The 25350-nt window shown below is 39.6% G+C and overlaps 2 protein-coding genes and 1 long non-coding RNA gene across 6 annotated transcripts in view; 2 read left to right on the forward strand and 1 right to left on the reverse strand.

The window, feature by feature from the left end:
* Positions 1-10284, reverse strand: part of CARNMT1 (carnosine N-methyltransferase 1) — a 40224-nt gene extending 29940 nt beyond the window's left edge. For 3 of the 4 annotated variants that reach the window (XM_019934658.3, XM_019934656.3, XM_073806225.1), the window contains exons 1-3: positions 9794-10284; positions 2176-2371; positions 1169-1332 (exon numbers count right to left, since the gene is read on the reverse strand). In XM_019934658.3, coding sequence (XP_019790217.3) covers positions 1169-1332; positions 2176-2371; positions 9794-10284 — 851 coding nt within the window. Of the gene's footprint in view, positions 1-1168; positions 1333-2175; positions 2372-9314; positions 9441-9793 lie in introns of those variants that run through there. The other variant, XM_019934659.3, reaches the window with a different exon arrangement.
* A 37-nt stretch (positions 10285-10321) lies between these two features.
* LOC141278981 (uncharacterized) lies at positions 10322-25339 on the forward strand. Its single transcript, XR_012332563.1, has 4 exons — positions 10322-10436; positions 14031-14275; positions 15181-15323; positions 25134-25339. It is a non-coding gene; the product is annotated as an uncharacterized lncRNA (long non-coding RNA).
* On the forward strand, positions 10971-12535 carry LOC141278980 (ribosomal protein eL22-like). Its single transcript, XM_073806226.1, is given in 2 exon segments — positions 10971-11315; positions 11317-12535. Coding segments are annotated over 2 exon segments (366 nt in total). The 5' UTR covers positions 10971-11124; the 3' UTR covers positions 11492-12535.
* Positions 25340-25350: the final 11 nt, after the last annotated feature.

Raw genomic sequence — 25350 nt, forward strand, 5'->3', positions numbered from 1 at the left:
TACAATGCTAAGAATTGGTGAATTTAGGTAAAAAAAATACATGGGAGCTCTTTGTACAATTCATACAATTTATCTGTAATTTTGAAGTTATTTCAAAATAAAAAGTTTTCAAAAAAGAGAGGGAGAGAAGGGACACACACATATGTACAGAAATTTCTGAATGGATACATCCAAACTTAAAGATGTCAATCAATGAGGAGGGGAAGAAGATGAGGAAAAGGAGCCTCTCGCACTACAATGGTCCTTTTAAACAACAGACTGAACTCCACCCAGTGGTTCTCTTTAAATATATAACCTGTAAGTCAGGTTCCTAACCTGGGATCCATGGACCAAAGAGGTCTACAGACAGAATTCACTGTACCTATAAGGGGGTGGAAAAAAATTACATTTTCATTTCATTAACCTTTAACTGATTGTTCTTTTGTCAATTATGAATGTAGACAACAAACAATAGTAGTTTTAGGAGTACCTGTAACTGTATCACCAATAGAAATCATATATATTTTCACTTCACATTAGCTGTTGAGATTCTCAAAATAGCATATACCATTTAGTTCTTTTCAAAGTACATTAACACTTCCTGCAAGACTTTTATTTAATGTGATACATGATAAAAAGCAGGTTACATAACATTTGCTTTTTAAGTATTTTCATAAGTATATTTCAAAATAACTGGTTTCTTTGTAATCCTATGGATGTTATTTTATTCACTTATGTTATTCTGAAAATGAAAATTATGAGCTTCAGACTGCTCAAGGTTTTCATGGCATATAAAAGTTAAGAATCTGTTCTCTGAGCTATAGATCCCTCACTTGTTTACAAATATGCCATAATGAGGAAAATTAAAATAGTTTGCAGCTTTTTGCTCTGCTATAAAGCAAATTATAAAAAAAAATGTCGCTGATAATGAACATTCAATCTAATCTTCTCATTATGTAATTTCTAGATAGAGTAATTTCCGATAGTGCTAGAGCAATAATTATTCAAAACACTAACTGCAATCTCACACAAAGTACCCAAGAACAAATATAACAGCATACACCCACACATGAAAAAATACAGTCACACAGCAACTTGTAAAAATGAATCAACACTGTGAAATATCTCTTAGAGAAACTCAGTGCTTACATATCTTAAAGAAACTGGTTAAAAACAAGATACTATTTACCATCTCTCTTTTGGAAAATTTTTTAAAATTTCTTTAATGATTGGCTGGTAGCAGGCATCCCTTTCTGCTTTCCCAGTTTCACTCCAGTCTCTCACAAACTGTTTCAATGTGGATTTTAACTTATCCATGTCAAATGTAGATGCTGGCATAATCTTTCCATTCTCCTGTTTAAAAAACAGAAATCAATTCGTTTCTCAGAAAGTAATCAATCTTGAATATGATTAAATAAACATGCTACTAAGGGGCTTTATAGATGGTTTAGAGGGTAGGTCACTAGCCTTTCAACTCGACCGGGGTTCAAGTGCAGCTTGAGATTCTAAATGAAAAGAGTTTGGTGGTCTCACTTCTACCCTCAATACAGTATGGTCCATTAATCATGAAACCACCATATAATTAAGCAGTCTTTACTCAAGAGAGAACCAGAACTGAGCTGCTATGGAGACCAAATATTCTCTCCGTCTAAGAGAGGAAAGAAAGAGCCTCCAGGTCATTGATGGGGCAGCATGGAAAGGCTCACACTGGAGTGGCCCAACTGTATCTATCCTGTGGATACAAAAACAGGACTTCAGTTTCTATTACTTCCAGTCCCTTGAGATTTATAAGGGAAAATAATCTTTTAGAGTAAAAGATGAACATCAATAGATGCAAGATTCTGAAGATAATGTTTAGCAAGGGAAATTAATTTCACACAGCTCGTAAAGTTGTTGATAAAAATGTAAGTCACTAACTCCATATGCCACAATAGGCGGAACACTATGTGAAAAGTGTATCAAAATGCCCACAATTATCTTAGTACTTTTAGGGGAAAAAAATCAGTGAACAAATCCAGTTTCTGGCATACTGTTCTATTAAACCTAATAAAATGACTGAACATACAAGTGAAAACATTCTCTAAGTAGAGCCAATGACTCTTTCATTTCATAAAAATGAAATCCAGGAAGATAAAGATCTCAAAATATAGAAGTCAAACCCTAAAATAAAAACAAATAGAACAAACTTGCACATACGTCTTCTCCATATTCTTTATTTTCAAACATATGTATGCAATCATTCACAATGGTGAGTAGTATCTCTTGATTATGATCAACGCATTTCCGTATCTTGTCCAAGTGAAGAAGAAACTGCGGAAGTAGTTTCTGCTGATTAGCTGGGAGTGATCGAAATTGTCTTTCTGTTCGGTGCACTCGCTCATGCATACTGGTGCTAAAACATAAAAGGTGTTTTTTAAATTGGCAAAGAATTCTCACCAGAGGCCAATCTTATTTTAAGTTTCTCTTCCTGTACAATTATTTCCTTATAATGTTGGATACTGTCCAGCCATTTTCAATCTTTTGGTTTCTTAAAAGGTATCGATTTACGAAGTTTCGTATATTTTCATCTTATTACAAACTCTCTAAGCAACCAAACAAAAGACAAATAGTTAAAACACCTGCACCAATTAGAAGGGAGAAAAAAGGAAACATAAAGAGGATTAATGCACAACATGTTTATTTTTATGATTTCAATTTCCAAAATTAAAATTTTCAGCAGAACAGCTTTGATTTTAGAAATTTTAGATTTCTCCATCAAGTAGCAGAATACTGCTCTGAAGTTACTTTAGAATATATACAAAATGTGTTTTGAAATTATTAAGAGCCAACCAAGTTGAATTTTTTTAAATATTGTAAAAGATCTTATATACTACAAAAGTAGTAAACAAATGAAAAACTGAAATTCTATAGCTTTTTACATGACGATATTCACACTTTGTATTCCAAAAGTTTCCAGATAACTCTAACGGTCACTTTGAGGACTTTTTAAAGAAATAAAACCTAAAAAGAACATCATTTTTAAAAGTTAAATATTATACTCAAAATAAAATGTCATTTTACATCAATCAGATGGGCAAAATTTTAAAGCCTGACTATATGAAATACTGGTAAAAGTATGGAAGATTTAGAATATTTATATACTGATTGATGGTGGGTGCGTAAATTAGTACAACCACTTCAGAAAATTTAGCATTACCTAGTAAAGCTTAATATGCAGACTCCCTATGACCAAGCAATCGTACACCTAGACACATACTCAAGAAACTCTTGCAAACGGGCACATGACACATGAATAAGTCTCATCACAGCACTGTAAGAAATAACAAGCAAAAAATCTGGAAACAACCCAAAAAGTCTATCAGCAGTAGACTGAACGAAGAAAATACAGTATAGTTATACACAGAATACAGTTAATAAATACAGCTACACACAATAATATGGATAAAACTCAGAAACAAAACATATTGTAGGGACTAAACATATGTAGAGAAACTACAAGGAAAGTAAGGAAACGAAAATGCAGGAAAATGATGTCCTATGAGGGGAAAAGGATAAGATAATGTTCTTTCTGTAGACTGGGTGGTACGCGTTCACTACATCATTCTTTACATTTTACATATACAAATAAACAAATACATAAATGCATATGCTTCTTTTAAATGTCCTTTAGCATTTACTCAATATTAAATGGAAATGAAAAATATTCTTTTTCATTTCGTTGCCTGAGTCTCTCTATTTATCCAAATCTGTCATTTTATCATATGTCAAATTACTGTATAATTTCTGAACAGTCATATTTAAAGAGGTTCTGAAGAAACTTGACAAAACTGAAGCAAAAACCTGGTCACATTTTTAGAAGATTGCGTGTGGTGGTATTCTAGGGGTGGTTAGGGATAATGTGAAACCAAGTAGGCAGTGGCTGCACTAATGTTTGCTTTTTTCCCCCCCTGGAGACAGTACAACAGTGAGCTCTGGAGTGTAACAGATCCAGATTGAAACCCAGGTTATGCTACCTATTCGCTTATGTGACCCTTGGCAAGTTACTTCCTTTCCCTGTGGCTCAACAGTCTCATATACCAAAACAAGGAAATACATAACAATGATGATGATGACAGAAGCTATGATTTATTGAGATTTAATAAATGTCAGGCACTAAACCAAGTCACTTAAAATGAATTATTCTGAAAAATCTCCATAAAACCCCACGAGGTAGACACCATTATACTCCTCTGCCTACTTAATGGATTTCATTGAAAGTGTAACAAAATAAAGCACACAACACACTTAGCCCAGTGCCTAAATCATACTCATATGATTTTTATCATAGTCATAATTTATATAACTAATGTGTACACAGTGGAAATACGAAAAATGAAGAAAAGTAAAAGTATTCAGGAGGAAAAAAATTCCTAATAATTCCTCTTCTAGAGGCAACCACTTCTAACTTTCTGGCATATTTCTCTCTGTTTAAGACAAAGTCATCTAACACCTTTCTAGTCAAAATGCGGTACAGACCACAGCAGATCACTTGGAAGTGGTTCGGAATGTAGAATCTCTGGTGCCATGCAAGACCTACTGAAATGTAATCTGCCTTTTAACAAGACCACCAAATGCTTCACATGCACATTAAAGTTTTAGAAACACTTGTAATTCTTCATCCTTATCAAAAGAATTTTCCCAGGTCAGAAAAAAAGTTCTCAAATATCTATATGACAAATGACTATAAGGGCTGCTCATCATCATCCCATCTTAAGCAACCAAAATTTACTTAGCTATTTCCCAAACATTGGGCATCTAGATACTTTCACTTGTCTATACAGTGAAATTTTGTGTTCAAAATCTGTCTACATTTTAGAAAAAAAAAAAAAAAATTACCACAAACTCCCAAACGAATTACCAGATCAGAAAGATAAGTATTTTTAAAGCTCTTGATACAAACTGATTTTCAGAAAGATTTTACCAATTTACATTCCTATCAGTAGAGTATGACACTAAGTAACTACTTAAAGTGGGCAAACAGCAGAGTTGCAACAGTTTACAATTCACTGTCAACAGGTTAAATAGTCTCACAGTAATCCTTTCCTAGAATTCCTCGGCACTGGATACCCCACCAACTCCCTCTCACCACGCCTCAAAACTCAGCATTTCCAAACTAAACTTGGCACACGTCCCACCAAAAAAACTTGCACATCTTCCTATATGGCTGATGTTGATGAATGGTACACCACACATCCACTCAAGTCAGAAATTAATGAGTCATCCTAAAATGCCTCTTCTCATAGCACACACAATCAAGAAGCCTGAAATCCTTTTGATTCTACTTCATAAAACTATCTACATATTCCCCCTCCTCCAATGCTTTACCTCGGGCCCTCACTATGTCTCCCAAAGATAAACTGAGAGGCCTGCTACCTAAATATGCTTTCCCCAACCTAACCCCCTCCCACCTCCAATCAGATAAATTCTTCTAAAATACAAAACTCATCTTTGTCACTATTTAAACTCCATATTTCAGCATATGTAAAAAGCAATCAATAAATGTTCAGTTATGCTCCCTCGGCACCACTTCTGGTTCTCCTTGGAGACTACTTATTTCCATAAGTGCAGGGGAGTTGAGTAAGTTATGGATTGGTCAGAAAAGCCAATCCATATAAAAGTTCTGTTAATTCCATATAAAAGTGATGTAATGGGGCTTCCCTGGTGGCGCAGTGGTTAAAGAGGCCGCTGACCAGTGCAGGGGACACGGGTTTGATCCCTGGTCCGGGAAGATCCCACATGCCGCGAAGCAATTAAGACCGTGTGCCACAACTACTGAGCCTGCACTCTGGAGCCTGCGAGCCACAACTACTGAGCCGGCGTGCAACTACTGAAGCCCTCGCACCTAGAGCCCATGCTCTGCAATAAGAGAAGCCACCGCAATGAGAAGACTGAGCATTGCAATGAAGGGTGGCCCCCGCTCGCCACACCCAGAGAAAGACCGCAGGCAGCAAGAAAGACCCAATGCAGCCAAAAACAACAACAAAAAGCCAAACCAAAACAAAACACAACAAAGAAAGTGATGTAACTACACAGAGCAGGATGAGATGCAGCATATCCCTTAACCCCTGGTTACTTAATGGTATGCAAAGCTGTCCATAACATACATCTACATACTATCTTGAAATAAGTGAGGTCTTATCAAAGTTGAGAAGAGTCCAATCCTTACTATACTATTAAAACTGGGGCTAATTTCCCTATTCTGTAAACGCTTACATTATCAATGTGTTTTAAGACAGCGGTGGGCAAGTTATGACCTCCTGGCTACTTGTCTGTTTTTGTAAAGAGTTCTACTGGAACACAGCTATACTCATTCCTTCGCATACTGCCTGTGGTTGCTTTCACACAAGCATACAGTTGAACAGTTTTAACAGAGACCTAGCTCTCAGAGCTTAAAATGTTCATTGCCTGGTTCTTTAAAGAAAGTTTGCCAACCTTAGTTTAAAGGAATGTTTTACAACCTTCAGACTCTCCTTGGTTCTGAACTCAGTCAGCATTAAGAGGCTACATCCTTGGGCACCTAAGAGGAGAATAGAGTCAGCAGCCACATTTCCTCAAGGGTATCCCTACCTCCAGCTCTCTCTAGAAGGCTGATCTCAGCAGTGACCCCAACTCTGACTCAAAGTGGGTCCAGTGCTGGATCTAGCCAAGGGCTAAGGTCATAGACCCATTCCTCTGCAGTTGTTGAACTATTCTACAATTCCAAACACGGAAGCATACCTTTTCAGAGGAGAGTCTGTCTCAATCCATTTAAAATATTTATTAAATGCCCAAGGTTAAAATTGTCTTACTAGTACCACTACTTACTAATGCAGGGTAAATTTTTAGTTAATGACTTTGGATTTCAGGCCAGACTCTACCACAATTTGGTCGTATAACCCTAGGCAAGGTGCTCACCATATCCCCTCACCTGTAAAAATGAGCTCTACATCTCAGTTTTTAAGATCTCACCTAACTGCTATTTCTAAAAGTAGGACATTTCTGACGACGTTTGATATTTCAAATGTAGTATTTCTTCTGTGAGTAGGTATCTCCATTCATAACAAGAGCAGTATTTTAAGGCTAACATTTTTTGCTATTCAGTACAATGCTATCATCATTTTTACCTCAGTCAGAATATGTCATCTAAGCAAAATCTGTAGAAAGTACAGGACTGGAAGCCACTGGAAAGAGAATTCTTTTTTTTTGAATTTTATTTTTTTATACAGCAGGTTCTTATTAGTTATCCATTTAATACATATTAATATATACATGTCAATCCCAATCTCCCAATTCATCCCCCCACCACCACTCCCCCCTGCTGCTTTCCCCCCTTGGTGTCCATACGTTTGTTCTCTGCATCTGTGTCTCTATTTCTGCCCTGCAAACCGGTTCATCTGTACCATTTTTCTAGGTTCCACATATATGCGTTAATATATGATATTTGTTTTTCTCTTGGAAAGAGAAAATATTAATCAAAAGACATTTCTTGCCTTATGACCTTTATCTAAATCTCCTATATATTGACAAAAAGGCAGTGAGTAGTAAAACCAAACTGTCTGAAATTTGGAAGCATCTGCTAAAGGTCTAGAATAGAATTGTTCATAAGAACTTACTACAATGATGGAAAGGCTTACATCTGCACTGCCCCATACAGCAGACAATAGCCGCATGTGGCTACTGAGCATCTGAAATGTAGCTAGTGAGACTGAGGAAAGGAATTTTTAATTTTATTAAATTTTAAGTAATTTAAGCTTAAATGCAGCCAGATGTGATTAGTGGCTATGGTATTGGACAGTACAGGTCTAGAAGATTATAAAATGTTGGAATGTAATAATCCAGTGTTTTCTGCTACACAATCCTTCCCATACCCCTAAACATACTTTTAATTGTATACTATTTTCAGTACAGGGATTTCGATTTTTTCATTAAGAGAGTACATGCAAATAAAAAGGATTGTTGTTAAAAATGAAATTTTCCTCAGTCCCACACTGAACTGGTAAAGAAGAGGGAGGAGAGTATAGGAAATTGTATCACAACCACCAGAACGTGCACACAGTGCCCTTTTCTATATTGCCACACTTAGGTTCTAGTTTCAGGTCAAAATCCCCTGCCCTCCCCCACAAAAAGGCCCAGCTGATACTCAATCATAAATATCAATTTTAAATTAGTCCCAATATATTAGAACTGCGTACAAACACACATTTTAACTGAGTCCACAATAGTCCCAAGACATTTCCCAGTATTCTTTCTACATTTTTCAACAGTAAAATATACCAGACTTCTCTGCAGCTAACACTTCTGGCTATCTATTGTCAGCTTCTTCCCCTCGCTGCATGGTTCTTCCAGACACAATACTTGTAACAAGTTCAATGCTCCAGTTGTCTGCCTTCCTCACTCCGTTGATACTAAATCAAATCCCCATGTTACTAATTCCCTTTTGAGCTCCATAAGTAATGCAATCCATGGCTCCTATGCCCGAGTTTAATTAGTAAATTATTTCATCAAGATGTCTCAACTTCAAAACTTCATGTCACCAATTTAATCAGAGTCTGAAGTAACTTTAAGCTTTCATTAAGCAAGTTTTAAAATTCAGAATAGTAACAAACTAGTTTAACCATCAGTTACAAACTGACCAACTATTTGGGAATGACAAATATACTTCTTTGCTACTACTTGTCTTATTTGTTAAAAATAGAGCTCCAACAACATGCCAAGCACTGGCAACGTAAAAATAAATAAGGCTCTGTCCCTGCCCTTGAGGAGGTCAGTCAAGCAATATTTAAAAATTTGCATAAAGCACAGCAGGAGCCCATCTAAGGGAACAGTTTTACTTCAGTAGGAGGTCACACCTATCGGATTCCAACTGCAGACTCAGAACATCGCCGTCGGTGTACTCATCTCTCACACGAATAAAAGTGCTTTCTTTACCTGAAAATCCAATTGTTTTAAGTCCCTTTCAGATCTTGGAATTATAATTTTGTGACTAAGCTACTTTACGATTTATCTACAAGAAAAATGAAAGTTAGGAAGTTTAAAAGTCCTACCACTGTGCCCAACCCACAGTGAGAATTCGATAAATATTTGCAGAAAAAAAATCATAAAAGCGGCTCCTACAGTGCTTTCCCTCATTTCCCCCTTAAAAACTCTGCAAATTTTAGAACATCCGGACCATCTCCGATCTTAATTTCACCCAGCAGTTAAAGGCACTGCGCAGCATCATTCACTCGTTCATCACAAAAGTGCTGTGTTTTCGCAGCGCCAAGGGTGGGGGGTGTGTGAGGGGCGGAAATCTTAACGCTGCTCTCACGAGAACTTACAACAGTTTGAGAAAAAAACATCCTACGGCATCCCACGTGTAGGTGAACTTGGGCTCTCCGTCTGTTCAGTTTGCAGGACAGCGACAATACATACAAATCATGCCCAGCACTGGACGATTTTACCACCACCATCTTCTATCTGAAATTCTTACAGCACTTTTCCGGTCACCCTCACCCGCCTCAAGCCAAACCTTTAACGAGGAAGGAAAGGCAAGAGGACTAATCTGATCCAGAGATCAGAAGACAAGAGGCTGAGCAACAGACGGCGCGGCAGACACGCGACAGTGCAGCGCCAGGAGGGGCTAAGGTGGTGCGAGATGACTCGGGGGCGCGGAGGTCAGCTCAGGCGGCCCGGTTCCGACGCCCCGGAGGCGTGGCGACCGGAGGGCGAGCGCGGCGTGCGCCACGGTGCGGACGGGTCAGCCGCAAGCAGCGGGCGCGCCGACGGGCTGAGCGGGGGTCCGCCGCAGGCTCCTTACCCGTAGTAGCGGAAGGCATTAATGATCTTCCAGAAGTGCTCGCGCTCGAGCCTCTCCTCCTCTTCCTCTGTGCTGCGCGTGGCCGCCGCCGCCGCCGCCGAAACCGCCGCGGCGGAGCCCAAACGCCCAGCGGAGAACTGCACTTCCACCTCCTCGTTCCCGCCGCCTCCTCCGCGGCTGCCGCCGCCTCCCCCGCAGCTCTCGGGCAGCTGAGAGACTGGCGGCGGAGGGCGCCGCCGTCGCTGCATCGCCGCCGCGGCCCTCGGCCTGGCTCGCTTGCGTCTCGCCGCGACTGAAAGCGTGGTGGCGGCTGCTTGGCCCTCCTCTAGACGGCGCCCGCCGTGGACATGCCCCCAGCACGCGGCGCGCCCCGCCCCCGCCGCCCTCAGGCCTCCATCAGCGCCTGGCTCCGCCAGGTCTTCCGAGCACCCGGAACGACCGCGCTTGCGCATTCGAGAGTACGACGAAGGGCCGCAGCCACCTGCGCTCATTTGCTGCCGGCCTTTGGCGACGGCGCGCTGATGTCACAACAACGCGTGAAGTAGGCGCGGGCAAGGGCCAGATGGGTGGGGCGAAGGAGGAGATTCCTGGCAGGTTGGGGATGGCACCTGCGAGCAGCCGCGTGGTTCGGGCTTGAGAGCCGGTGAGTGCTGGGTGGTGGAACAGGCCGCTGAACTAAGGCTAACACATTAGCAGAGGAGAAATGCAGAAAAAAAGTTCAGCTTTGATGAATTTAATAGGAACTTTTATTTCAGAAAGTCTAGAAGGAAGGTCTTGTATTCGCTCGCCCTAAGTTGTTTTAATGAATTTCTTAAGTGAATTTCTATTTTTAATTGCATAAATGTAGAGGGACACTGTCATCTTTTCAGTGTTTAGGGGCCAGCGAAAGCCCTAACCCAAGCCCTGGACTGGTCATGGCAGCAGATCGGGAAACATTCAGGAACCTAACTCTGGCTAGTACTCGCACTTTGGAAGACCACCAAAGCGCAAAGGAGCCGTAACGCGGTGCAGCATTAACATCAAACGGTGGCCCATAGCAATGTCAGACTTAACCACTAACCCTTATTTACCTGCGTTCATTTTCCGCCCCATTTCTCTCTGGGCTCGTGGATAAAACCTCTGCCCTACCTGCATTTGATGCTATTCTTAGAAAATAACTCGTTTCACTCAATTTATTCTACCATCCAGCAAAATAGTCTTTCAAAATAACGGTAAAAGAAGATTGTTTTACTCAGGAGAATTAAACTTGCTCAGGGACCACGGATTCTGTTAAAAAGATATAATCATATTGAAAATGAAGTGGCTCTCTGATCGCGCGGCGGGCCTTCAGGATGGCGCCGAAGAAAGACAAGAAGCCTAAGAAGTCAACATGGAAGTTTAATTTGGACCTTACTCATCCAGTAGAAGATGGAATTTTTAATTCTGGAAATTTTGAACAGTGTCTACGGGAGAAGGTTAAAGTGAATGGAAAAACTGGAAATCTTGGGAATGTCGTTCACATTGAACGCTTCAAGAATAAAGTCAGTTGTTTCTGAGAAACAGTTCTCTAAAAGGTATTTGAAATACCTTACCAAGAAGTACCTTAAAAAGAAAAATCTTCGTGATTGTCTTCGTGTGGTTGCATCTGACAAGGAGATTTACGAACTTCATTACTTCCAAATTAGTCAAGATGAAGATGTATCCGAGTCTGAGGACTAGATGAAGCCATCCCTTATAGGGCTTTGCTTGCTAATAAAACAAATGAAGTATACAAGAGAGACATCTTGAAATGGACCTTTCGTTTATCAGTGAATAAAAAACATTACTCTGGGGCTTCCCTGGTGGCACAGTGGTTAAGCATCCACCTGGGGACACAGGTTCGAGCCCTAGTCTGGGAAGATCCCACATGCCGTGGAGCAACTAAGCCCGTGCGCCACAACTACTGAGCCTGCGCTCTAGAGCCCGCAAGCCACAACTACTGAGCCCTTGTGCCACAACTACTGAAACCCATGCACCTACAGCCCGTGCTCCACAACAGGAGAAGCCACCACAATGAGAAGCCCGCGCATCGCAACGAAGAGTGGCCCCCACTCGTTTGCTGCAACTAGAGAAAGCCCACGCACAGCAACGAAGACCCAACACAGCCAAAAATAAATAAATACATTTATTTTAAAAACAAAAAATCATTACTCTGTATGTTAAGCATTCATCTCTTTAAGTGTATGCTGTTTATATGGTGCTGGCTTTCCTTTAATACTTTTTTTTTTTTAATTTTTATTGGAGTATAGTTGATTTACAATGTTGTGTTAGTTCTGAGTGTATAGCAAAGTGAATCAGTTATACACATATGCACTCCTTTTTTTTTAAGATTCTTTTCCCATATAGGCCATTACAGAATATTGAGTAGAGTTCCCTGTGCTACAGAGCAGGTTCTTATTAGTTATCTATTTTATATATAGTAGTGTGTACATGTCAGTCCCAGTCTCCCAATTTATCCCTCCCCCCCTTATCCCCTGGTAACCATAAATTTGTTTTCTACATTTGTGACTCTACTCCTGTTTTGTAAATAAGTTCATTTGTATGCCCTCGTTTTTTTTTAAATACTTTCTGTAAGCAGTATTTAAATAGCCTATAGCTAGTGGAATTTCTTTCAGGATTTCTAAAATGTAGTTTTGAGTTAAAGTATATAGTGAAAAAATGAAGCACAATTCTGGGTATAACTTTATATAATAAAATATTTAAATTCTCAAAAAAAATGAAGTGGCTTCATTTTCATAATTTAAATTAATAATTGAAATAAGGCAATGCTAAGAAAAAGTACTGTGGTTATTCTGTGTTAATGTTACATTTTAATACAATGTTTTTATAAAGTTTAAAGTTATTTATTTTTTGAATAGTAATGCAGTAATACATGGTTCAAAATTCAAAAGGAAAATGCAAAGGGTTACAAATGTAAAGTTTATTTACCCTGTCCCTAACCACCAATATCCCTGTCCCAGACACAATATATCAATTCCTTGCCTATTCTTCCAACTTTTCTATCCAGTACCTTTTTTCTTAGAGTCTGGTGTTTGGAAGTTATATATAAATTCTCATAATATTAACTGTTACCAATGCTGTTTTCATATGCACACACAAATTATACATGTCATAATTTGTGACATATATCATGCTAACATTTAATATTTTATATTTTGATTATTTTCCCCTATTGTATCCCCTTATTTGTTCCTTACCTCAACTCTGTGAAGTAAGTCTTGTTATATTCCTTTAAGAAATGAAGACAGACTCAGCAAAATTGTCTTACCCAGGGACACATAAATAGCAGAGCTAAAGTACATTTATTCATCCATTCTTTCCAGCAAATGTGTTGGTTGCCACCTATGTCTCTTGCACTGAGCTAAAGGCAGCTAGAAGCTAGTGGAAACATGTACTTCTCATTTTCACTTTGCCAGTTAGTAAGTGTGACCTGTTTAGAAAAGTTACTTGAGGTGTCGACTGTATTGTTTCTAAAATGGATGTAATATTACCCTTCCTACAGGGCCATTGGGAGAAATAAATGAGATAAAGAGCAAGAAATGCCTAGTATATCAGCTTAATAAATGTTTTCTCTTCAGAATACATTTTTGATCTTGTTTTAAAACACTTTTCTTAAGACTTCCTCTTCCTAACTTCTTTGCAATGAGTTTCTCCTATAGAAATCTTCCCAAACAATAGAGCCCTTTGGGCTGAAAGTTTGGGAATGTTTTCATCCCAAGGTCAATTAAACTCCAAGAATTAATAACCAAAACATACTAAGCATCCCTTAGTTTTCCCAGTCCTACCAACAAAGTTACGTCTTCATTATTCTCAAGGTTGTTTCATAATGAATAAATGTTTATAAATAAAGGCTTAGAAATCAGCAGGCCTATTCACCTGTTAATCGTAAGTATATTTCTATTCGCCTCATGTCCCCAAGTGGATATCTCACTGAAAGTTGGCACTTAAATATTATGTTGGTTTACCTTTTAACCAATTGCTTTCCCTACTAGACTCTTAAGTTCTTTGAGGGCGAGATGCATATATTGATCTGTTTTGTTCAAGACCATATCCCCAACATCCAGCACAGTGTCTGGCATGTGAAGATTTTCTAAAACCAGTTTATGGATTGAGTACAAGAATTTACAAGTGCCAGGCACTGTGCTAAATACTACATACATCATTGCCTTTAACTTAGTACTTAAAATAGTATTGTCATTCCTGGTTTTTTTTTTAACAGATGAAACCACTGTAATTTAAAGACTTTAAGTAATGCTATCAAAGCATACAGCTCCTACATGGTAAAGCCCAGATTTGAAAGCAAGTGGACAAAGCCCAAAATACTATTAACCACTGGATCTACTGCCTCTATTGAAGTTGATCTTGTTTATTCTTACATCAGTTTCATGAAGTCCTTTTACTTTTGGAAACCTTGCAAATAATTGTTATTTACAGTAATTTGACCTTCTAGGTGGGCGAGAAAAGGTATGTATACTTTACTTACGAAAAGCAAGAGACTAGATTGCTCAAGAAATATGTTTATGGAGATAAACTATTTCTTACTCTTTATGTTTAAATATCTTGTTTTTATATCAACAAAGATTCAAATTGCTATTGATCTAAGCACCTCATGGAAAAAGGGGACAGCAGCTAGGGACTTCTTCAGCTTAATATCAGGGTCCCCTTATAATCATTATCATTCTGGGGTTTACAGTTTTTCTTCCTGGAATCCCTCTATTAAGTCTGCTCTTTATGAGTACTGTCTTTGACTGAGAACTAGCTAGTTTTGCCTTTGTATTCTTTGTTCTAATACCTGGATTTAGGCTAAGAATACCATAATTTGTCTTTAAATAACGACCATACTCTCCACTGTGGAACTAAAGATATGACTCCTGTAATGATCTCTTTTTCCCTCTAGAGAATCTTTATCGTCTTAATCACAGGAGCCACTTCCAGTTGCAATCTTTTTGTACACATTATTTTAATGCTCTCAATAGTTATTCTCAAACTTGGGAAAATAAGTCCTAGATTATTTACCATACTGCTAGGAGTCACTACTTCTTTCCAGAAGCACTAAAGTAGCCCTGCAAATAAGTTTTCCCATCCTCTAAGCTCTAAATCATTTTTTTGTTGCTGTTGGAAAACATTTCAAGTTAAAAGAATCATTTGAACTGACATTATTCCATGCTTCCCTGTCCAGAAATCCAGGGCCAACCGACCCTATTGGCATCATACCCACGCATGTTTAGGGTACCAGTCAAGCAAATGTACCCCCACCAAAAATTTAAGAAGAGTAACATATCTATTACTTCCCCCCCCCAAAAAAAAGTGTCAGAGTAGTCATTGTGGAGGAAAATCAAAATTTGTACTTCCTTACACTTATTTTACAGATTATCTTGGTGGTGGTGGTTTAAATTACCTATGGTGGTGAAGATGGGAGTACCGCAATATTTTCAGGCAAAAGGCCTATAACAGTCATCTAAAAGACCTGCTAGTACCAAGAATTTGTGCTTTGTCTGAGCACCTCCTACAAGTAAGAAAGGCACTTTCTGCTTCCTTCTTCTCTGCAGAGGCAGTCTCTAAGATCTTGTCCTGGTTTCTGTCTGCCCCTGGCACCTATCTGCCCCTTACCTTTTCTGAAATTATCAGTATTAATAAGGAATAATATTGGGCTAATCTGTTTGAATTAGCAGTCACTATTGTACCTCATCCTGACTCCTGGCTCTCCCTTTAAAAATCCTGTCAGTCACTTGGAGGTTTCCCATCTATCTAACCTTTAATGAGCTATAGCTGTGGTCTACATTTGCTGCTCAAAGGTGTGGACCCTATTCCAGCACCATGGACAAATCCTGGGAGCTTCTTAGAAATGGAGTATTTCAGGCCGCACCTACTGAATTTGCATTTAAACAACACGCCCAGGTGTTTGATAGGTACGTTAAAATTTGAAAAGCACTGCTTTAGAAACAACACAGAACATACACATATGAATCCCTTTACTGATGATAGATACATGTCTCATAGTATCTTTCTCTCTGAGAGCCTATATTAGGTAGACTGCTCTCGGTGATATGAACAGAACACCCAACTAAAACTAGCTTAAATAATAAGGACATTTACTATCAAAAAAACCATGAAGTTCCAAGCTACATCAGCTCCAGATTATCAACCCAGTCCTTCCCATCCTTGGGCTCTGCTATTTTCTGCATGCTAGCTTAATCCCTCACAATCGTAATGATGGCTGCCACAGTTCAAGGCATCACACCCAGATACAACAAATTCAGCAAAGAAAGCCTGTTTCCTCCTATATGGGTCTCTTTTCTTCAGTAGGAACACTTTTCCTGGAAGCCACCCAGCAGACTTCCCATAGTGCTTCACATTCCCATTTCTAAACTAACAGTAGACAACAGATATAGAATTACCTGGACAGGCTTAGACTAATTAATATCATCTTCATAATCCTGAAATACAATCATAATTTTTTTTTTTTTTTTCAGTACGCGGGCCTCTCACTGCTGTGGCCCCTCCCGTTGCGGAGCACAGGCTCCGGATGCGCAGCTTCAGTGGCCATGGCTCACGGGCCCAGCCGCTCCGCGGCATGTGGGATCTTCCTGGACCGGGGCACTGAACCCGTGCCCCCTGCATTGGCAGGCGGACTCTCAACCACTGCGCCACCAGGGAAGCCCACAATCAGAATTTTTATTTTCGCCTAAACTTATCAGGCCCGTCTTACCAAGAAGAAAACTAAACACTCTAAGCTAGGTGGGGATGGGGGGAGTTTGCTGCTAAGAAGGCAAATAACAGTACCTTTATCTTCACGTTTAAACAGAAAAAAGAAAGTAGGAGTGACAGAAATCCTCTCAAAGAACAAATCCTCTCTGATTTAATATATACCCACACTATAAGCATAACTAACTTAATATGTATATATAATTAAGGTTTGGCTTTAGTTTCTTTTATTGTACTCTATGCTCTATGCCAAATGCATCCTTGTATGTACTTTACTTGCTAATAAATAGGCTGACATAAAAATTATTGGGGCCAGGGCTTGGCTGAGGTCAAGAATCTGGTCTATTGCAACACTTCCTAACTTATCTGCTAGCCTCCAGATTTCCCTCACATATGAGAGTGCCCCAGGTATATGAGAGACTTCAAATGATTCTTTTCTCAATAAATAGTTTTCTTTTTTCAAAAGTGAATTGAGGGGCTTCCCTGGTGGCGCAGTGGTTGAGAGTCCGCCTGCCGATGCAGGGGGCACGGGTTCGTGCCCCGGTCCGGGAAGATCCCACATGCCGCGGAGCGGCTGGGCCCGTGAGCCATGGCCGCTGAGCCTGCACGTCCGGAGCCTGTGCTCCGCAACGGGAGAGGCCACAGCAGTGAGAGGCCCGCGTACTAGAAAAAAAAAAAAAAGTGAATTGAGTAGGGACTTCCTGGTGGTCCAGTGGTTAAGAAGCCGCCTTCCAATGCAGGGGACGCAGGTTCAATCCCTGGTTGGAGAAGTAAGATCCCACATGCTGCAGGGCAACTAAACCTGTGCACCGCAGCTACTGAGCACACAAGCCACAACTAGAGAGCCCACGTGCCACAACTACACAGCTCACATGCTCTGGAGACTGCGCGCCGCAAGGAAAGATCCCGCATGCCGCAACTAAGACCTGATGCAGCCAAAAATAAGTAAATAAATAAATAAATACTTTTTTTTTAAGTGAATTGATTATGTTGCTCTTCTGATTCAAATCCTGCAGTGACGTTCCACTGCCTATTGAATAAAGTCTAAGTTCTTTAACATAACATATAACATCCTTCCCAGTGGGCCACAGGCAATCTTTCCAGTTATGTCCTATAAGTCCCCACCCATCCCCTCACCTTATCACCCACAATCACTCCTTCCCCTATGATCTCAGGGCTCTCTTTCCTCTGTTACTGAGTGCCTCACACTCCTTTGTAATTAGTTGCTAAAATATCTGGTTCCCCAGCAGAATATGAGCTCATTTATCTTCTTCATTTTGCATGACTGAATTTTCTAATTTTTCTACAAAATTTTATACCATAAGTTTTATATCAGCATTTTACTAAAAGTATGCCTTAATAAAAAATATGTTGTAAACAAGCTTGTAATATTTTGGATGGACATAAAAAATCTGGGTGGGAGGAGGCATCAGGCTGCAGAAGAAGGAAGTATCTGTGGTGGATGTGATGTCCATGTTCAGATTTAATGTCTTTTCAGAGAGAGAAAAAAAAAAAAAGCCTTTTTACCTTCAGCCAAAGGCAGAATAAGAGTATGATGTCATACAGCAGAAAACTGAAGTTCTGAAGATAGAAGAATTTCTTTTGCAGAATTAGAGCCATTCAATAGATGAAGATGAAGAAATGAAAACTTACAAGCTGGAATCATGGCTAGGGAAGTGGCAGAATTCCATTATCTCACTAAAATCTCCAGAAAAATCAATGTTTTTTGGTGGGAGGTAATGTTTCTTTCCCGCTCTTGACCTGTCCATCTATGAAAAGGGAGTTCAGTCAAGCAATACCCCTTGACTTTCTCTACTCCTCTGCCTGGAGAAGGTGGGGTGTCTCATCTGATTGGAACATCTGGGAGGAATAAACTGGGCGTGCTCAACTTAGCTCCGGGCCTTATTTATTTCGTCCCTCTTGGGAGTAAACTTGCTTACAGTAAGCACAATTTCTTCTCTGTTACTCATGCCATAAAATCCTTCCCAGCTGGAAAAGCTGTCCTGGTCCAATACTGCTATGACTATATGAGTAAGTCTAATTCCGCATGGAGTTAGGAGGCCCATTTGACTCTCGTGTAAAGATATATTCTCCAAGGTAGGCTTTATCAGTAAAAGAGGGGATATTTGGACTACCATCTGCCTCTGCTTTGTCTTATTGCTCGATTGTTCTGAACCCAGGTGGGAAAGAGAGGAGTGTAGTAACTATATTTTATTTTCTGTATACTTTTTTTTTAAGTTTTATTATGGAAAATTTCTAACATGTACAAAGTACTGAGGATAGCAATGAGAACTACCACACAGCTTCAACAGTCATCACTCATGGCCAATCTTGTTGCCTTTGTACCTCCCACTCTCCATTATTCTGAAGCAAATTCTAGATATCACATTATTTCGCCCCTAAACATGTAGGCACGCACCTCTAAAACGAAAGAATGGGAACCAAGACATTTGGTGTCTATGCCTAGCTCAGTGGGTGGCAGTCCTCTGTATCTTCATTTCTGCAATTTGTAAAATACGATTTATAGGTGGTTGCAATGAAATATTTTGTTTTTTAAGTAACCACAATCAAAAAGGAGGGCTAAATCCTCACAAGGCTCCAGGAGGGAAGCTCACCCCCTAAATCCAGGCTGGCAAAGCCCAAGGCACCACTCAGGAACAATTCCCTTCAAGGTGGGGATCCCAGGCACTGCCCATGGTCCCTGGCCGTCTAGGGTGCAGTGGGTCCTCGTCCCCCCCTTATCTTCCATATTCTTGAGGCTCTGCCACCTGGGGCCTCACTGACTGGGGAGAGACTGCTCCTCTCAGGGCTAGCTAATTGTCCAATAGCTAACAAATCCCCTGAACCTTTCATATACAAACGGACCAATCCAGAACCCACATCCATCCTTCAACCACCTTCTTTATCAGACTCTCACACACCAAGTCAATATTCCCCTGCCCTAATCAACCCAGCGCCAGGTACTAGATAACTGGAGACAGTCCCTACATCCCAGAGCCTGCTGAAATTATTCAGACTAGCCAATCCTAAGCATGCTTACTCTGCCTTGCCTTTACTGTGGAAACCACAATAAACGCTTTTGACCACGCCTTCCCCTTGACCACCCCCATCTCCTGATTGATCCTGATGCTTCCCTGTATGGCCCTATGTGGTGAAGCATGCCCCTCTTCTTGAAGACGGTAAGTAAAAACTATCTTGTCAGTGGCATCTGTCTCCTGATCTCCTGGTCTCACCATACTGAATAATAATAAAAGCTACTTTTTAAAATGGGGAGCTGCTATCAGGCTTCTCCAAAGGCCCCAAAAGATATCTTCAGGAGGTGGTACAAAATGTGTCTTTAAAACACACTCATTGATATCATTTCCCCTTCTTTCTTGCCATATTTGTTTTTAAATCAGTAAGGTGGGAACAGAATTACCCAAAGAGCTAGGCCCTGGTTAGCAACAATTTGCCCAGTTTTCATTTATTCTTGAGATTCTAACCACTGATTTCTAAAGAAAAATAACATATCCAATAGTTTATCAGTCAATCTGCATCTTAAGTGTAAAAAATTCTTAAGTGTTGTGAACACAAGAGAAATGTAATTCATGGTCCAAGCATTCAAGAAGGTTATGGTACAGTGGGGAAGTAAAACTAGGAAATATTAAACAACTGAGATGATTTAGTGTTAAAGCAGTAGATTAAGTAAGGTATAATGGGAGTTAAGGAAAGGGAAGAACGGTTTGAAAGTAGCATGAGAGCTACATCTTAAAGGGTAAACTTAACTTGAAGAGGCAAAGAGGTGGGAGTATTCTTTGCAAACCAATTCAAATTGGTTTAAGTCAAAACAGAAAAAAAAATATTTATTGTTTCTTATTACCAAAGAGATCAGTCATATGTAGATCGAGAAGCTCAATTATATCATCAGGAATCTGTCAGTTGCTGTTTCTTGGCTTTGTCAAGCACTACTTTTTCTAAAAGTTCCTGCTGAAGGTTCAGGCAAGGCTCACTTGGGCCAGCTTGGGTCATATGTTTTTTTTGTTTTTTTAATAAAGTTATTTATTTTTGGCTGAGTTGGGTCTTTGTTGCTGCGCGCGGGCTTTCTCTAGTTGCAGCGAGCTGGGTCTACTCTTTGTTGCAGTGCGCAGGCTTCTCATTGCAGTGGCTTCTCTTGTTGCGGAGCATGGGCTCTAGGCATGCGGACTTCAGTAGTTGTGGCTCACGGGCTCTAGAGCACAGGCTCAGTAGTTGTGGCACGCAGGCTCAGTAGTTGTGGATTGAGGGCTCTAGAACTCAGGCTCAGTAGTTGTGGTGCACAGGCTTAGTTGCTCCATGACATGTGGGATCTTCCCAGACGAGGGCTCGAACCCACGTCCCCTACATTAGCAGGCGGATTCTTAACCACCGTGCCACCAGGGAAGCCCCAGGTCATATGTTCTTTATTGAACTGATTGCTGTGACCAAGGGGTCATGGTCCTCTGATTAGCTGGGCTTGGGTCACATGTCCACCCTAGAGGTGGCTGTGGAGTCAGCCCCATGCAAACCTATGGACCAAAGGTAAGAGTTTGATGATTCCCAAAGGAAATTCTGAACGATGTTACCAAAAGGTAAGATCAATTCTGGACAGGAAAGTATAACAATCTTTGGCGTGGTGTGGGAATAACAGCATGAGCAAGGTGGAAAGGAAAGCAAAGACCTGTCTGAGTATAATCCATATTAAGAAACAGAGGAAAATTTTGATAATTCAGGTGGTGTAAAATTATTAGAACCTTTAAAAGTCAGACTGAAGAGACTGAATGACTCACTAAGCAGTGGAGATTCATTTTAGATTCTGAAGCAATAGAGTGATATGGTAAAAGCAGTATTACAGAACAATTAATCAGACAAGAGCCAGTAGCTAAGCTGTTGTCAGGAAGACCAGATGAGGAGATTGTTCAAATAATCCTGAAATGACATGATAAAGATTTATGCTAGACAGTAATAGTGAAGGGAAGAGATTAAGGTAAATCTAGATATTACTTTCCAAGGAAGAAAAGACTAAATTGAATACAGGGATGAAGAGAAGAATCAGAAGGGATGACAAAGGTCGTAGCTACAGTTACAAAACTATTGCTAATAGGAATTTATAATGAGAGTGGGCTTCCCTTTCTCCCAATGCTCCCACCTACTCTCTTAGCCTACGATTTCTTTCAGTAGCATGGATATAGACTGCTGAAGGGTCTAAGTACTGAAAGATTATGGTACCTAACTCCACCATCATATGTGATTCCATATAAAAATATTAAATGGTAAAATAAGCATAAGAAGTCCAACGGTCATGATGTGTCAAATGATGTTTTTTTTTACAATCACAAAATTTTCTCAGAAATTTACTGGTGACCTAAATGTGAATGAAATCCAAAAAACGTGATATATGAATACATATAGCTGATTCACTTTGCTGTACAGTAGAAACTAACACAACATTGTAAAGCAACTATACTCCAATAAAAAGTTTTAAAAATTAAATTAAAAATAAAAGAAATTTACTTATTGATACCCTAATTCACATTTAGTTTATATAATCCAGCACTACTTGTTAGTAATTATGTACTTATTTTCACCCTCGGGTTGAAAACACAAATTTTTAGACTAGTTTTTTTTTTTTTTAAGCAACTTTTAACAGTGCCCTAATACAGCTGAAATACTTCCCCCCCACCAAAGGAAATGAAAACAGGGTATCGAAGAGATATCTGCATTCTCATGTTCATACCATCATTATTCACAATTGCCAAGACATGCAAACTACCTAAATGTCCTTCAACGATGAATGGGTAAAGAAGATGTGGTACACATATACATATAAATAAGAATTCTGAAATTCTTATTTATAACTGTCAGCTGTTTAAAAAATAAAAGCTTATTTATATAATCTTAGTAATTAGGACTATTCAATTGGGAGTACTAATTACACATAGGCACAGGGAAGAGAAAAGAGCGAAGAGGAAAGATGAAAAGTACATGAGGTAAAGCTATCTCTTGATGGGGGATGGGACTCACATTAGCATTCAGGCAAAGACATTCATCTTCCCTTCTAGCTTCCCTTCTCTGGTCACTAGATCAGAGGATGGATTCCTCATTTTAGGAAGCTAGAGAGATTCAATGATTTGGTGGATAGAATACAGAGACTGTGAGAATTACTGAAGGAGTAAAGTCTAGAATGGAAAAAGAAAGCTGAGTAACAGCTCCTAATTTAAAAAATATTGATTACTGGATTGATGGAGCATGAATTGGAGTCATACTTGAATGTCTTGTCACTAACCTTCCACTGCTACAAATTTTAGACATTTTCTCTAAGTAACTAATATTTAAATAATGAATAAAAATAAATTTAAATAATAACAAATATTTAATGAACACACATTCTGTGCCAGATTACTATGTTAAATGTAAAGCATTTGCATGGGTTAAAAATGTAATCTTCACAGCAAATTTATAAAGTAAATTGATCATTATCATTATCTCTATTTTATGAACAAGGTAACTAAGCCTCAACATAGATAATAACTTGCTTGAGGTCACAGAGCTAGATTTGATTCTGCTCTATGTGATGGACACCAAGCCCTGGTTTTCACTGCCACATTATACTCTTTTCCAAATAAATAATCTCTTAAATTTCTTATAGCTCGGTGACAATGCTCTGGCCTGAAAAACCAGGATTTTTATTGCTAAAGGAGGGGCAGTGGGAAATTGGGAGGCTTTCTCTGCCACATTCAATAAATCAGCACAGTTTTTCCTCTACTGTTGGAACAGATCACTGTTTCTTCAGCTGAGCACCAGATGAAGTAACTAGCTTGCATTTAGGGGGTGTATTTTCTAAAGAGTGAACCACATTTAGCATTGTGGGATGCTCATACTATATGTGTATGTGAGGCACTAGTGGGAGATCGTATAAATTCATGTCTTATCCCGTGGTACCTGCCAACGTACATTCATTTCCTGTCTTTCTGCCTCTCTTTCTCCCTTTCCTCCTTCCAGCTATCCCTCTCTCCCTCTCTACTAAGCTTCTATAGTTACTTGGAATTTGTTGTAATAGCATATGATTTTTCTTCTGGTCTCTTTTTCTTTTTTTTAATATTTATTTGGTTGCACCGGGTCTTAGTTGTGGCACATGGGCTCCTTAGTTGCAGCAGGCAGGCTCCTTAGTTGTGGCTCACTGGCTCCTTAGTTGTGGCATGCGAACTGTTAGTTGCAGCATTCATGTGGGATCTAGTTCCCTGACCAGGGATCGAACCCCCGTCCCCTGCAATAGGAGAGCGCAGTCTTAACCACTGCACCACCAGAGAAGTCCCTCTGGTGTCTCTTTTATCTACCTTTTGAAATAATTTTTCACTTTGTAAAAGTTACAAGAGTGGTACAGAGAGTTTTCGTATTCTCTCCACCCAGCTTCCTCTCATGTTAACATCTTGCTCAATCATAGTACAATGATCAAAACTAAGAAGTTGGTACAGTAGCATTAACTACAGAATTTATATGAATTTAATCAGTTTTTCCTCTTACGTCCTTCCACTGGTCCAGAATCCAATCCAGGATGTAGCATTGCATTTACTCATCATGCCTCCTTTGTCTTCTCCAGTATGTCACAGCTCCTCAGTCTTTCTTTTCCTTTCATCATTTTGACACTTTGGAAAAGTACTGATCATTTGTTTTGTAAAATGGCCCTCAATTGGGTTTATCTCATGTTTAGATTGAGGCTCTGCACTTTCGGCAAGAATACCGCAGATGTGATGAGCCCTTCCCAGTGCACCATGTTGGGGAGTACATGATGTAAATGGCATGTTTTTAATCAAGGGAGTGGCCTGATAAAATCTACAATTTTGAAAGATAACTCTGACAGTGAGGTGCAGAGTAAACAGGAGTGAAGGAAGGTTGTTGTCAAGATACCAATTAAGGGGCGGTTGTCATAGAATAGGCAGGGTATGAAGGTAATCTGAACAAAGGCTGTGGCTGTAGGGATGGGGGTGAAAGTCTGAATATGAGATTCCCAAAGTAAAATGAATAGGATCTGGGGAGTTGTTTCCATGCGTGAAATGAGGTGACAGAGGAACTGAGGATAATTATTAGGATATTAGGATATCAGATAGATGGTTGACTCCATTATCAATTGGTGGCCAAGATCTTTGTAATTCACATTCCCTAATAAGATTTTTTAAAAAAATAATATGCTGGTGTGTGGCTGCAATAAGATGTTGTTTGCATGTTTCTGACAAAAAGATACAGAAAGAGGGGAAGAAAGAGATCTTCGGCCATTTATTTACTCCTGTTTTCAAGTTTCAGGTTTGGAAATTCAGCGTCTTTGTTCTGTATCTATGAGTGAGAGAGAAGTCAGCATCTCATCACAGCTCTCATTTTCACTGGGTAAAAGGGACTTTTCATACATACTTGACAATATTTGTAGAATAGTGCATGAAAGAGTTAGTATGTCTGAGTCAGGGGCAAGGGAGACAACAGAATGTGATGGAAGCCACTGAAAATTGTCTCATGGCCAGAAGTATTTCAAATAAACTGGCTCTGGTCTTAACCTGGAACAGTGAAGCCAAGATGGAAATTCAAGATGAAAGCAGTGAAGTTTAACCTTTCTTGCTCATTTCTATGTTAGAGATAGAAGAGAGGAAGAAACCTCGGATTTTCCTGATGTTGGAGAAACCTACCTGAGCTTCCACTGACCTAAAAGCTGACCTCACAGTGCATCATGGCGGGAAGAAGGGAGTTTAGCTGATTTGAAGCCAATGGATTATAATTGCATGTTAAACATTCATACTTCCCAATAAAACAGAGGTTTTTAACTGGGCTGCACATAAGGTTTTTAACTGAGC

Source organism: Tursiops truncatus, chromosome 6 (assembly GCF_011762595.2).
Source record: "Tursiops truncatus isolate mTurTru1 chromosome 6, mTurTru1.mat.Y, whole genome shotgun sequence".
NCBI classification, from domain to species: domain Eukaryota; kingdom Metazoa; phylum Chordata; class Mammalia; order Artiodactyla; family Delphinidae; genus Tursiops; species Tursiops truncatus.